At 30.8% G+C, this 13,459-nt stretch overlaps 2 protein-coding genes across 2 annotated transcripts; both read left to right on the plus strand.

Moving 5' to 3' along the window:
- The first annotated feature begins 1,318 nt into the window (after positions 1-1,318).
- On the plus strand, positions 1,319-3,665 carry LOC143346502 (uncharacterized). Its single transcript, XM_076774641.1, has 3 exons — positions 1,319-1,476; positions 2,554-3,208; positions 3,386-3,665. Exons 1-3 carry the CDS (start codon positions 1,416-1,418, stop codon positions 3,549-3,551), a joined length of 882 nt encoding a protein of 293 aa, XP_076630756.1. The 5' UTR covers positions 1,319-1,415; the 3' UTR covers positions 3,552-3,665.
- A 535-nt stretch (positions 3,666-4,200) lies between these two features.
- Me31b (ATP-dependent RNA helicase me31b) lies at positions 4,201-12,837 on the plus strand. Its single transcript, XM_076774274.1, has 8 exons — positions 4,201-4,501; positions 5,557-5,725; positions 5,870-6,076; positions 6,167-6,338; positions 6,425-6,575; positions 6,667-6,862; positions 6,966-7,136; positions 7,667-12,837. Exons 2-8 carry the CDS (start codon positions 5,585-5,587, stop codon positions 7,961-7,963), a joined length of 1,335 nt encoding a protein of 444 aa, XP_076630389.1. The 5' UTR covers positions 4,201-4,501; positions 5,557-5,584; the 3' UTR covers positions 7,964-12,837.
- Positions 12,838-13,459: the final 622 nt, after the last annotated feature.

Here is a 13,459-nt window from a genome sequence, read left to right on the forward strand (position 1 = left end):
AATGTACATTTATATATCATTGATTACTTAATAATTACAATCAAAATTACGTCTTTTATTTATATATATTTAAACATTATTATTACTATTTAAAAAATATTTATATTTCTAGTATATATTAATTATAGATCGATAAATAGATTTCTTTTTAGGTTTCTTCTATTCATATTTTGAAAAACAGTATATTTAATACATAAATTTTGAATTTTAAGTATAGAGAATTTCGAATATTTGCTTTTTTATTTGCAACGATTTAAAACAATTAAATTACAATTCTTGTTACTTCAATACTTTTGAAATCATACTTTAAATATACGAGCAAAAATTTTGAAAAATTCTTTCTATAGCATACAGCGAAAAATGATACGTTGTCCATTTAGCTACAATTTATTCATTGCCGTAAATTCCGCACAGTATAAGAAGTCGTGTACAAGTGTGCCATAAGAAATGTATACAAACGAAATAGAAATATATTCGACCATAAATCTTCTCGCACGTTAAATTTGAATTTACTTAACCTTTTCAAAATTAATCGAAAACTAATAAAGGAATTTATTATTCATCAAATAAAGAAAAACACTTATCTCAATGATTATTCAATCGAATGAATGTTTAATACATATATGTATACATGAAAGCGAAAGTAACACAAGTTACGCGAGAATAAAACAAATTATAAGATCTGTCAAGAATTAGATAATGAAATTTAAAACTTTGGATTGAAATGATATGCAGGATATTCTTGTATTATTAATGTTATGTAGTCATATCTCAATTCAATATACATTATAACTTGTTATACAGCAATTGGAAAATGATTACATTCCGTATTATTTGATTTAATATATAATTTGAATGTTAACAGAAATTCTAATCATCTTTTAAAAAATTTGTATTAATGATTAATTAAATGAATTAAACGAATTGCTAAGAAAGTGAATTATAGGGTCTACATTCAAAGTTCGCTTAAGAACAAGATTATAATATCAACTGACAACTCTCGTTCAGTTATTTGAGAAAAGTAACAATTTCGTAAGCATAATGATTCATTCAGTTTTTTGTTTATAACTTAATATTGTTATTATTAATGTGAATACTTAAGCCATATAAGTAGTAATAGTTATTTTCCATATTTTTGTTTCATATCGCAATATAGAAATGCACAAACGGTTTCTTCAACTTTTGTTTTAATGTTATTTAAAATATGATTGAGTTTATAATTATTAATAGTACTATATTTTTTTTGCATTTGCCATGGGCGGTCCCTTCGATATTACGGTATTGGGCACGGAAAAAAACAAATGCTAGTCCACCGCGTGACAGTGGTTTTGCTTCGTAGCTGTTGCAACGAATAGCACTTAATTCTATTTCGTTTTTTTCTGCCAAGTTCTGTGTTCATATTTTTCCCTGAAAATATGCCGCGTTGCCTGATCAAATCGATGACAAGGTACAGGAAAACCAACAATTCTTCCGAAGGTAAAACACCCATGATTTTATTCTCTTTGTTTCCACTCGAATATAAGGTACAGTGCACCAATCTAACGACAGTGAAATTTTTGCATGGTTATGGAAAAATGCATTTCCATTACGTTATTGTTGGAGGAGTGAATATTGAATATTCTTTTTTGCTACGTGTTCGATGAAATTTAAGCGTTTCACGATAATCTCGTATCTTCGAAGAGTGCAAGACCTTCGGGGCACCGATTTAACTAAAACTTTGTACGCTGGTAGATGTCGACACCTTTTTCTACAAAAGTGTACCACTATAGGATAAGAAATTTAACATTTTTTGAGTGATTCGCTATTAAAGTTTTTATTATCTTTAAGAATATAGTCGATTAAAACGTTAGGTAAGTAGTATCGTGGCCCCAGAAGTAGCGATCTGAAATGTTCCAGTATGATTCTGGGTTCAAATCTTATTTCTCTCTCTGGTCAGACATACATCGTTTTTCATTCTTTTTTCTTTTTTTTGTATTTATTTGTTGAAATTAATTAAACTGCCCATGAAAACATCTATTATAAATATTAAATATATTTTTGTTTTTATTTGCAGTAAGTTTTATATTTATTTGAGGTGTAAAAATTATAAAAACGATTTATATCATTATGTATAAGAATGCAGTTTCTCATTGAAACAAGCGAATTATAGAAGAATATAATTATCACAGGATTTAACATTGTGTGTAACGTCGTTGCATGTTTTAGAAACAAGGAAAAGTTTCATTAATCGAGTAATTATTTTTTAATATATATTCTACATATTGTTTTCATAATATTTACAAAAATAAGAGATTGTATCAATAGGGTACACTTTGGTGAAATTATTTTAATCGTAAATTTTGTCTGACTTCGAAGGAGAGCCACGATAGTAATTGTCGATTTCTATAATTGAAACGTGAATAACTCAAAAAATATTTTCTGTTCCTACAATGGTATATTTTATCTACCAGCGTATAAAGAATTAAATTGGTGACCCGAATGTCTTGCGTTCTCCTTGTTAGATCAATTACGAATGCAAAGAAAAAAAATCTTTTTCACGTATTATATACGTAGAGACTGAAACACCATGGATTCCACCGTCGTCGAACGATACCAAACGAAAGCACCAGGTGAAAGACAATTCGTCGAAATGCAATAACATTTGGATGTCCTCGAAACTACCGATCGTAACACGGTACAGCTTTAACAAAGAGAATAGCATGTTATGGAATAAGGAATTGACCGGCGGCGTAGACTTAGGCGTCACGTACTTTTCGGAAATCAAAAACACATTATCGTCGTCTGGTAATGTTTCGATCAATACCGACCAAATAATTATAAATACGAAAGATAAGATGAAACCACAGAAAGGGCAAATACCGGTGTCTTTGAATACGAAAAAGTTAAGTGACCCGATAAATGTAACTAATAATGAAATCGAAGTAGCAGTGGATTTGAACAGAACGTTCGACGAAGCTGAAAGCCAAGCATTGTATTTAACTCCCAGCAAGAAACCTATCGACGCTTCTCAGAGTCAATATTTTAGCAATAACATAAAAACATCTGGAGTGGAAAATACTCAGAATTGGAAACGAAATAAAACCATGCATTATTGTCCTTATTGTCGCAAAAGTTTCGATCGTCCGTGGGTGCTAAAGGGTCATCTACGCCTTCACACTGGCGAACGACCTTTCGAGTGTCCAGTGTGCCATAAATCCTTCGCCGATCGGTATATATTCTTTTTTGGTTTTATATACTATTTGTTTTTTCTAATAATTGTAAAAATGATTGAATTGAAGTTAAATATTTAATTACTGACCAACCTCTACTTTACTTTTTTAAATATACAATTATTAAATTATTTTTGTTCGATTCAAAGCTATGGCGTAACGTATATATTTTGTAGATCGAATTTACGTGCACACCAAAGGACACGAAATCATCATCAATGGCAATGGCGATGCGGAGAATGTTTCAAAGCATTTTCTCAAAGACGATATCTAGAACGACACTGTCCCGAAGCTTGTAGGAAATATAGAATATCACAAAGGAGAGAACAAAACTGTAGTTAGAAGACAAATTTTGTTTCTCTAATACATATATACATATATACATTTTTCATCAGTACGAGCATGTAGCATATTATATGTATTTTGTTTCTCAGTATTATGAAATTTGAATTCAAAGTGTCGTTATGTTATAATTTTAATGTAATTACATACATACGTGATATAGTATTATGAAATATTGTATGTAACAATTTTTTATTTTTATTATAATCATCCTATATAAAATTTTTAATTAACAGAACCATAAAATCGATATTCTTATTCTTGCGAGTAAATAAATCCAATTCATCGTCGAAAGACAAAACGTGTAAACCACGGGTAAAGTAGAAGCACCAAGATGAGATATCGATCACTTGATTTTCATAAAACTTTGTTGATACGTTTTCTATTGCTCGCAAAACATTCTTTTACACGAGATAAATTATTTTCAAGCTGTGCTTAGATAATAAAAAAACGTATAAACAGAAAAATATTAATTCTTTGTATCCGTTTACATTTCTATATTATAATTTCAATTATAAATTTCGATGTAACGATGAATAATAAGTGGGCCTTCATTCGGGTGATATCGGAAGGGGGATTTGAAAATGCGTCTTAAAGTTTCGCACGCAATTGGTTGCCGCTATCCATAGAGTGCGCACGACGATGTAACGGTTTCTGGTTTGAGTGTTTCTACTCTTTCATGGCGCATGTCGTGTACGTTCAACGAGGAATAATTATCGCTCGCATTTGACGCAGTGCGTTAGTCTGATATTACAAACGGAAAAGAACGTAATATAGTGCCGCGTATTACGCGATACATTTTTCGAGCAAGTAATTCGTGTTAGTGCTTCATAAAAAAAAAAAACGCGGCGGTTAAGCACTACAAAGAAAACTTGACATTGGACGGCCATTTTGGCGTGTTGTTTCCTAATCGAGTGCTCAGCTTAGCATCGATATCCATCCATTTCAAGGTAAGTGGCTTTGTAGTTGTGGACATTTTGGTAAACAAGCAATCACGCGTTTATGATATTTGTGCTTTCCGTTCTTTTGTGCATATTTACTTCGAAAAATTTCTATCCCATTATCTCGAGAGAAAGATCGACTTTGCGCAGATGGTTTTACTCTGCTGCTCTGTTTTTCATCTTGTCCGAGTATGTCCGATGGTAATATCGCGGTGTTTTGAAATTTTTCTCTTATCAAAGGGTCTTATTAGCGCGTTAAAATGGCACCACTACAATTTCTGTATGATTAATATTGATTTGAAATCGAAAAATTTTACAATTGCTTGTACGTGTACAAATTATTCGAAAATGTTGCCAATATCTCAAGCCAACTTTCCAAATAAGCAAATTATGTATCTTCTTATCATGAATGTGGCACGTCTGATTTTCGTTTGGAAGTTTTGTTCATTATAAAAATAATTTATTGATACGATTGGTTATTTCGTTTTGAAATTACGTAAAGATTACGAAATATATTGTAACTGTTACAATATGGAGTAATTATTTTATTGATTTAAATACTATATATTGTTCAAATAACGGTTTCTGCATTATTCGTTTCTCGTTTCTAAATTAATTTTAGATATCCCATTTGATAATATAATTTACAATGTGTTTTACTTTAATATATATATATTGGGAAAAATTCAAATTTTTTACAGGCAATGTCAGTAACCAATAACAAGAATTCTTATAATTCCTTGTAAGACAAGTGTATAAAAACGAGTTATTGTTCCAATGAGAGTACATGTAATGTTTACCTTCTACTGTACGCTTTCCAGTAGGTCATTAATATTAGTTGCCTACCTTTGGTGCTATAACTGTTCAACTTGTATCTGATTATCATGAATTTAAATTTCTAAATTTTTACCTTTTTTTATTCTAAATTCATTGTTCCTGTAAAAGAATTTTAAATAAAATAATTGTCTTTATAACTTGATATATACAGGCAAAGTTACAATATCTAAATTTAATTAGTTTTGTTAACAGTTACAGTTTATTTATGAATAAAAATTTATTTTTAGGAAATAGGTATATTTTATCATTTCCAAAATGATGACAGAAACACACATGAATTCCAATCATGTCCTAAGTTCTGCTTTGACTACCAAATCAGAGATAGACAAAATGGACGATGTAGGTTGGAAAGCCAAATTAAAAATTCCACCAAAGGACAAACGAATTAAAACTAGTGTAAGTTCTATAATGCTTTATACCCATAGTATTATTCTCGTTACTAATCGTGTATTCATAGTATTGTTATTTTTACATTATTAATCTTCTTTGTTACAATTTCAACTTGGAGTATTCGTTTTAAGAAAATTTTTTAATCTGTAGGATGTTACCGATACTCGTGGCAATGAATTTGAGGAGTTTTGCCTAAAACGAGAATTATTGATGGGAATCTTTGAAAAAGGTTGGGAGAAACCTTCCCCGATTCAAGAAGCCAGTATTCCTATTGCATTGTCCGGTAAAGATATCTTGGCTCGTGCAAAAAATGGGACTGGAAAAACTGGTGCCTATTCAATTCCAGTGCTAGAACAGGTATATATTTTTTTATTATGGTTCCAAATTTAAGGCATTTTTTATTTGAATCCTATTTGCATTATAGCAAGTCTTAATTTATTGTTATAGGTTGATCCACGAAAAGATGTGATCCAGGCATTGGTAATTGTACCCACTAGGGAGTTAGCTCTTCAGACATCACAAATTTGTATTGAACTGGCCAAACATATGGACATAAAAGTTATGGTAACTACTGGAGGAACAAACTTACGGGATGACATTCTAAGGATTTATCAGAAAGGTCTGTATTAAGCATATCTGTTTATATCTAATCGTGGTGGTCGGTCGCAGAAAATATTTTTTCATTTATCGTATATTTGTTTCCAGTGCAAGTAATAATTGCAACGCCAGGAAGAATTCTAGATCTCATGGATAAGAATGTTGCAAATATGGAGCATTGTAAAATTCTAGTTTTGGACGAAGCGGATAAGCTTTTGTCGCAAGATTTTAAAGGAATGTTGGATCATGTAATTTCTAGGTATGTTGAGCACATTTCTTTATTGTGCATTATATCTTGAGCACAGTATTTAAAAAATAATTTACTTTTAATTTATTACATTTAAATGTAGATTGCCGCATGAACGTCAGATACTGCTGTATTCAGCTACATTTCCTCTGACAGTGAAGCAATTCATGGAAAAACATTTAAGAGATCCATACGAGATTAATTTAATGGAAGAACTCACATTGAAAGGTGTAACGCAATATTATGCCTTTGTACAAGAACGACAAAAAGTCCATTGCCTTAATACGCTGTTCTCCAAGGTGAGAATAATTTTGACATGTAATGTGTCTTATATATTTCTTTTCTTCTATATTACTTTCATTTATTCATATAATATATTTTCCATTTTTTTCTTTTTTTAAGTTGCAAATAACACAAAGTATAATATTCTGCAATTCAACGCAACGCGTTGAATTACTGGCAAAAAAGATAACAGATCTCGGTTACTGCTGTTATTACATACACGCGAAAATGGCGCAGGCACACCGAAATCGCGTGTTTCATGATTTCAGAGCAGGGTTATGTAGGAACTTGGTAAGTGAAAACATAAATATTTTATATATAGTATACACATTTATTATAAGAATGTTTTCTAATCTTCGCTAAGAAGAAATTTATAACATCCGAAATTTTCATATCTTAAATCAGTAGTTGAAATGATTAATACGTTATTAAGCATTATTAATAATCACATTTGGAAATATACATGTTCAGTATTTTTAAACATTTTGTATAAGAAATTTTAACCCCTTGCACTACGCTGAAATTCGGAAGAAGCCGTGCCTAACCCGTACGCTCGAATGATCGGGAAAGGAGCCGAATGTCGGAACTTGAAACACGATATGTCGATCGACGAAATATCGATATTTACAAGTTCGTCTCATGATATTCATGTTTGGACAAAATGTCGATTACGAGTCAGACTCGTAAAAATAGTGCAAGGAGTTAATATTATCTGTTTGTATTCTTTACAATTGTCTTACATTACGCAGTAATTAAGTATTTTAAGGAAAAACTAAATTTAGATGCCAAAGTCGAAATATATGACTTGCTTACATCTGCAGGTGAGCAGTGACCTATTTACTCGTGGCATAGACGTACAAGCGGTCAATGTCGTGATCAACTTTGACTTTCCAAAAATGGCAGAGACATACTTGCATCGTATTGGTCGATCAGGACGATTCGGCCACTTAGGTATAGCAATTAACCTAATCACATATGAGGATCGTTTTAACTTACATCGTATCGAACAAGAGCTTGGAACAGAAATTAAACCTATTCCAAAAGTAATAGATCCAAATTTGTATGTAGCAAGACCAGAAGACAATAATAGTATGGAAGAGGTTAATGTGTCCAAGTAGTTTCGATACATCGTCAAGATGAAGTTTTACATCCGCTCAAAGAGTTTAAAGTGTAAAATAGTGATTGTGACTCGTACATATAAGGCATACATTGCTGTGCTTTGAACTCGTAGAGTGAAATGTTGCTTCAGTCTCTAATGAATTGTCTGGTGTGATTAACGGTGTATAAAGAAAAAAAAACAGTGCTATGAAACATTTAGATAAAAAAGTGGTCTATATAGAAAAAAGAAATTGAAAATTTCAATTAACATCATAATAAGCAGTGGATACATGAATTACTTGTAAATAAGGCATACTGAGTATGAAACAATGAACTCAATGAAGTGATGCGAATGCCGGTGCGAGTCATTCTTTGTACATAAATACATATAAATGTACATAATCTAAAGTGCATCAGAGTCAAGCCATTATCAAGAGCACAATATGTAAACGAGTACATGAGTAAATATAATAATCATTGCATTTTACCACAACTGTAAATATTACATGAAGAGTATCCATCGTTTTAATAGTAAATTTTTATACAATGGCTTCATACTTCCAAGATTGTTTTTTTTTTGTTCTTTAAGAAAAACGTGATAGCATGCGTGATTTAAAGGAAAACAGCAAGAGTGAAAACAAATTCATGCTTAAGTGCTGTTCACGAGTATTCGAAAATTGTACGTTAATCTATGTGTCCATTACTTTTGCATCATCATATTTACATATAAATTCTTCTTAAATATACAATCACAAATTCTAAATATTATATTGATCTTAATATTTGATCATGGCTTGATTTTGCTACCTGTCAATGCTGTCATACAACTCTGAAATTCAATTCACTTTTCAAAAAAAAAAGCAAGTTTTATTTTTTTTCTTTGTAAAACGATAATAGAAACTTTTTTTAACTTCATCCGAATTTTTTTTTCACGAAATTGTGATTGAGCATCAGAGATTGTAAAATTGACTAGTTTTATATAATTATTTTTTATAAATAACTGGCTGGTGGCATTTCTGTCAACATTAGGGATTCGATGTATGATTTCTATTAAAATATTTATGTGTCTGCTGCAAAATTGATACATCGACTAATGTATGAGTAATGAAATTATCCAGTAAAGATTTTTTATTACTCTTTAAGACACATATTAGGTAAATTTACAAAAATAAAGAAAAATGTACATAAAATAGCATAATATACCATTTTCTGTGACAGATAAAATAACTGCCAAAATATAATAGAGTATCATCGTGGAATCCCTTTTTAGTTTTGGTTTTTCTCTTTGATATCTGTGTACATGTTAACCGTATAAATAACAAAACAACATAAGAGCATGTAAGAAATGATTTCATATCAAATTTCTATTGTATTGTTGATATTCTTGTGAACAAAAAGTGCACCACCAGCCAAGACGACCTAGGTTTATGGAACGAAACGCGTATACATTAATAGGCAATAGAATATTTCATATTTGAAGTAAAAATTTCAATAAGAGATATTAATGGAAGTTATAAAAAGCGGTTTGGAATGCCTTTAGACTAATAATATCAGTTCTGACGGGATATTTTGCTTTGGCGATGGTTGTCAACAGGGGAGATGTTTTATGACGAGAAAGATTGACTACTGGAACAGAAAGCGTAAACATTTGAAATTTTCCTACAAAGAAAGGTATGAAAAACTAGCGATGATTATAAATGTCTGTCAAATAAAACTGCGAAACAAAATATTAAGCTTTCGAATTAATATATAGTTCCACGTAAAGTCACGTATAAAATTCACTTGTTTACTTAAAAATGTTTGACTTTTGATTTAGTATTTGGTATAGATGACATCGAATACAATCACAAGGTATGATATTACATACCATATAATGGTGAAATAAAAATATTTGATACGAGTATTCTATGTACTGGCTGTATGGATGTCAGGGATAACATGAAAGATTGTTTTCTTTTCGTTGTTTTATTACCCGTTACTGAAATTGTGAATGCATTAGTTAATAATCGGGTAATACGTTTTACGCAAACATTGTTCAATTCTATTTTACTACTGATATGCTGTAAAATTATCAATCACTGACGTACGGAATATCTTTCTTGTGTCACCATTCGAGCACGAATTCTGTGATTTAGTATTATGGTATTAAACGCATTCAAAACCGTTTTTTGTGCTAACGCAAATTATAATTTGATACATACAATGTTTCAGTATTGGAAATATGTCTGTGACGTACGTTATTAGCGTGCAAGGCATTATCAATCGATTTACACTTTTTTGCCAGTTTGAGATGAATGTGATCTGAGAATACGTTGATGTAGAGCCAATTGATCGTAACAAAAGTATGCATCGTGTTGTTGCGAGAATCAGACATTATGATGCTTGAAGCGATAGGAGAAAGCCAATTGATAATAGAGAAACAGTTACAAAAAAATTGGCAGTGATTTATCTAAATAATTACGTAAGCGTTGTATTTATAACAGTTTAGAAACAAAACACTGTCCGGTGTTTTTTATGTGGCTCTATCTTATCGATTATTATGTTCTTTTCGTATGCGTTGTTACTTGTCAACCAAAATTTGAACAATTTGATACTTATTTGATAAAGTAAAATCGCATATGATTCAGTTCTAATGTAATATTATAATCATTCTTTTTTTTTTTTTTCTCATATTTTATTTCCTCGATGCAGGGACATAGAATTCAATAAGTTAGACAGTATTTCGGATGTGTCAGTTCTAAAAACAAATACTCTCCTGCATATTCACCACAAAATTTCGCTTTTGTGTTGTATGTTTGTGAAAGTTATTAATGATTCTTTTGGCGAAGTTGTACAGACTAGGAAAGTAATACCATCGGTGTTACCGAGTTATAATTTGAAACATCATTAGATCCGATATGGAATCTATTTTGTGAAGTATATTTTAATCAATCTTTAAAAGAGTCAAGAACGTGCCAACGAAGGAAAGATCTTAAAATTTAAATAAATTTTCGCACACATTGCATAAAATCGGTCACTAATAATTTAACGTTTGTTTCTACACTATTTCGTGAGGTGTTATATAATTAGATATTAGTTTATTTATCAGTTTTACGACTATTAAATGTTGAGAGTCGAAGATACGTCGTTAAATACGTCATTGAGACCTATAATCATAAAATGGTTATCATATTTATCTTGACTCTTTTCAAAGATTGGTATTCATGTGAGATAAAAATATAAATTTCTAGTAGAAGTTGGGTGATAAAAAGTTGTTGAAAGCAATGCTATGCGCATAGACTGAAGGAATATATGTGTGTGTGTGTGTGTGTATATACACACACACACACACACACACACACACACACACATGTGTTTGTTTCGTTCGACAGTTGAAACTGATGAGTAATTTTAACATCAAAATTACGTCATTCTCCATGTTGTACATGGAATTTTTTGTAAAATCTTAGGGTACATATACACATACATACATGTGTCGAAGGTTGCTTATAGAAGTGTTCAAGATGAGTTTGTTCTTGAAAATTTTGTAAGTTTTCCCTCATGTCTGTCGCATAGATGTTCATTTCCAAGTGAAGTTCCTGCACCTTATCTTGGAGAAGAAAATACCCATGATGCGGAAAACAATTTGTGAGTGGCACCTTTATAATATAAATGTGCAATGTTGGAAGTGCTGTGTTAACATCTGGATTGGGGATATATCTACGATAAACCCTTTAATAGTCATCGTAAAAGGGTTGTATTAACACTTAAATATATACGATTCAATTCGTATAGGGTGAAAGGAAGAACAACTCTGCGAAATTGAAGATGTCATGTCAACAGTTTCGTACCTTCACCATAATTTGCATCGGTTCATTCCGATGCAACGAGCTGCATATATTTACAATAATACTACATTTTCACACTGCAAGAAAGAAAATATTGGTTTCGAATCAACATCCTAAAAATATTTTGAAGCTCCTCGAGCAGCTCGATCGAGATTATTGGAACACGATCTCCGGTGATCTATAAAGAATCTATTAAAAAAAATAAAAAAAAAAAAAAAAAAAAAAAAAAAAAAGATGCAAGAAAAAATTACAAAAAAACTAGAATTCGAGTACAAGAAGTACCGTCACATCAAATGTATAATGATCATTGTAATTTATTTTCAAAGTTCCATTTCATTTTTCGTGCAATACTTAAACGCTCCATAGAGACGGTAAATTGGAAATCGTATTTACAAGCATACGCCATTTTCTACCTTACGAGTGATGCAAGAAATTCTTTACGACACGCTCAAACGAATTGGTTTACTTTCCTGACAACAAAATTGTATTATGAATTCTTGTAAATGCAAGTCGCACACTACTGTGCACTTGTTTTTAATGTTTTATATACGATTATGTACACTTTAAGATCTTGTGATTCATAAAGCAATAAAAAAAAGTGTTGTGCATTATGAAACACTTACGTGGTACTGACCGACTTGCATGACAATTCACAGAAGAAAGAAAAAAAAAGAAGTAAGAAAAAAGGAACAAAAGGAACGTACGATCCTCCGTATGATCGTGCGTCTTGATCAAACATTTTTTGTACCTCAGAGTTTTAAGCATTTGTGTAACCCCTATATATTTGTTACATGTTCAAAAAAAATTGTCAGAGTCTTACGCGTGCGAGAAGAAAATTCGAAAATTATGATATCTGTTACTTCTTCAGGAATATAAATATGTTTATTTGTCAATTGTGAAGATAGGTTTGTGCCCAGATCACGAAAAAAAGAACCTTTTTTATTTGTTTTTGATTTTTCCGAGCACAGACCCGATCTAATTGAAAACGCATGTCAATAGATTTGTTTTCAAAAGGAACAAAATAGCAAAACAAATTTGGTCCTTAATAAAATTTCCGGTTCAGTATACGACGCATGTATTTTTCTTCCCGGCATCCCGTTAATCGAACATTTAAAAAGAAATTATCATTTATGTGTTTTTATTTAGATTGTGAAGCAAACAATATAATATGTTAACATATTGACAATCGATCAGAAATCTAATTTAATAATTAATACTCCTAATTTTCAGTGAACCTTTCCGAAGTTCTATCAAATGTAGTTTGTAAGATTCTCTATTTGTATTTAAGAAAAACAGTTATTTGTAAATTATTAGAAAAAAAAATTTTTTTAATTCAGAGAAATATTACTGAATATGTTGGTAACTTTCGGGAACTACTACTATAATATAAAAATGTCATCTTATTAATTTTAATATTGCAGGAATTATATTTCTGACAGTTTAAGCAACAAAGATGAAATTAATTACAATAGTTACACATCATTGAAATCGGTTTTAATTCTAATTAATTCTGTTCCGCTGTATACCATACGGCGATAGAAAATGGAGGACGAGTACAACATTAATAATCGAACAGTAGACAAATTCGTACAAATTTTAAGAACTTTTATAACGATAAACATTTTTAATGATAAAACAACCGTACAAAACTACAGAGAATCGAAGCATTATTTGAAATAGCGTTATTTT

Source organism: Colletes latitarsis, chromosome 10 (genome assembly GCF_051014445.1).
Source record: "Colletes latitarsis isolate SP2378_abdomen chromosome 10, iyColLati1, whole genome shotgun sequence".
Taxonomy (NCBI): Eukaryota; Metazoa; Arthropoda; class Insecta; order Hymenoptera; family Colletidae; genus Colletes; species Colletes latitarsis.

Excerpts from the sequence above, each read along its gene's own strand:
- LOC143346502 (XM_076774641.1), top strand. The coding sequence starts at position 1,416 with ATGCCGCGTTGCCTGATCAAATCGATGACAAGGTACAGGAAAACCAAC. Across the intron at positions 1,477-2,553 it reads AACCAACAATTCTTCCGAAG|AGACTGAAACACCATGGATT; the intron begins GTAAAACACCCA and ends TTATATACGTAG. Across the intron at positions 3,209-3,385 it reads CATAAATCCTTCGCCGATCG|ATCGAATTTACGTGCACACC; the intron begins GTATATATTCTT and ends TATATTTTGTAG.
- Me31b (XM_076774274.1), top strand. The coding sequence starts at position 5,585 with ATGATGACAGAAACACACATGAATTCCAATCATGTCCTAAGTTCTGCT. Across the intron at positions 6,339-6,424 it reads TCTAAGGATTTATCAGAAAG|TGCAAGTAATAATTGCAACG; the intron begins GTCTGTATTAAG and ends ATTTGTTTCCAG. Across the intron at positions 7,137-7,666 it reads CAGGGTTATGTAGGAACTTG|GTGAGCAGTGACCTATTTAC; the intron begins GTAAGTGAAAAC and ends TTACATCTGCAG.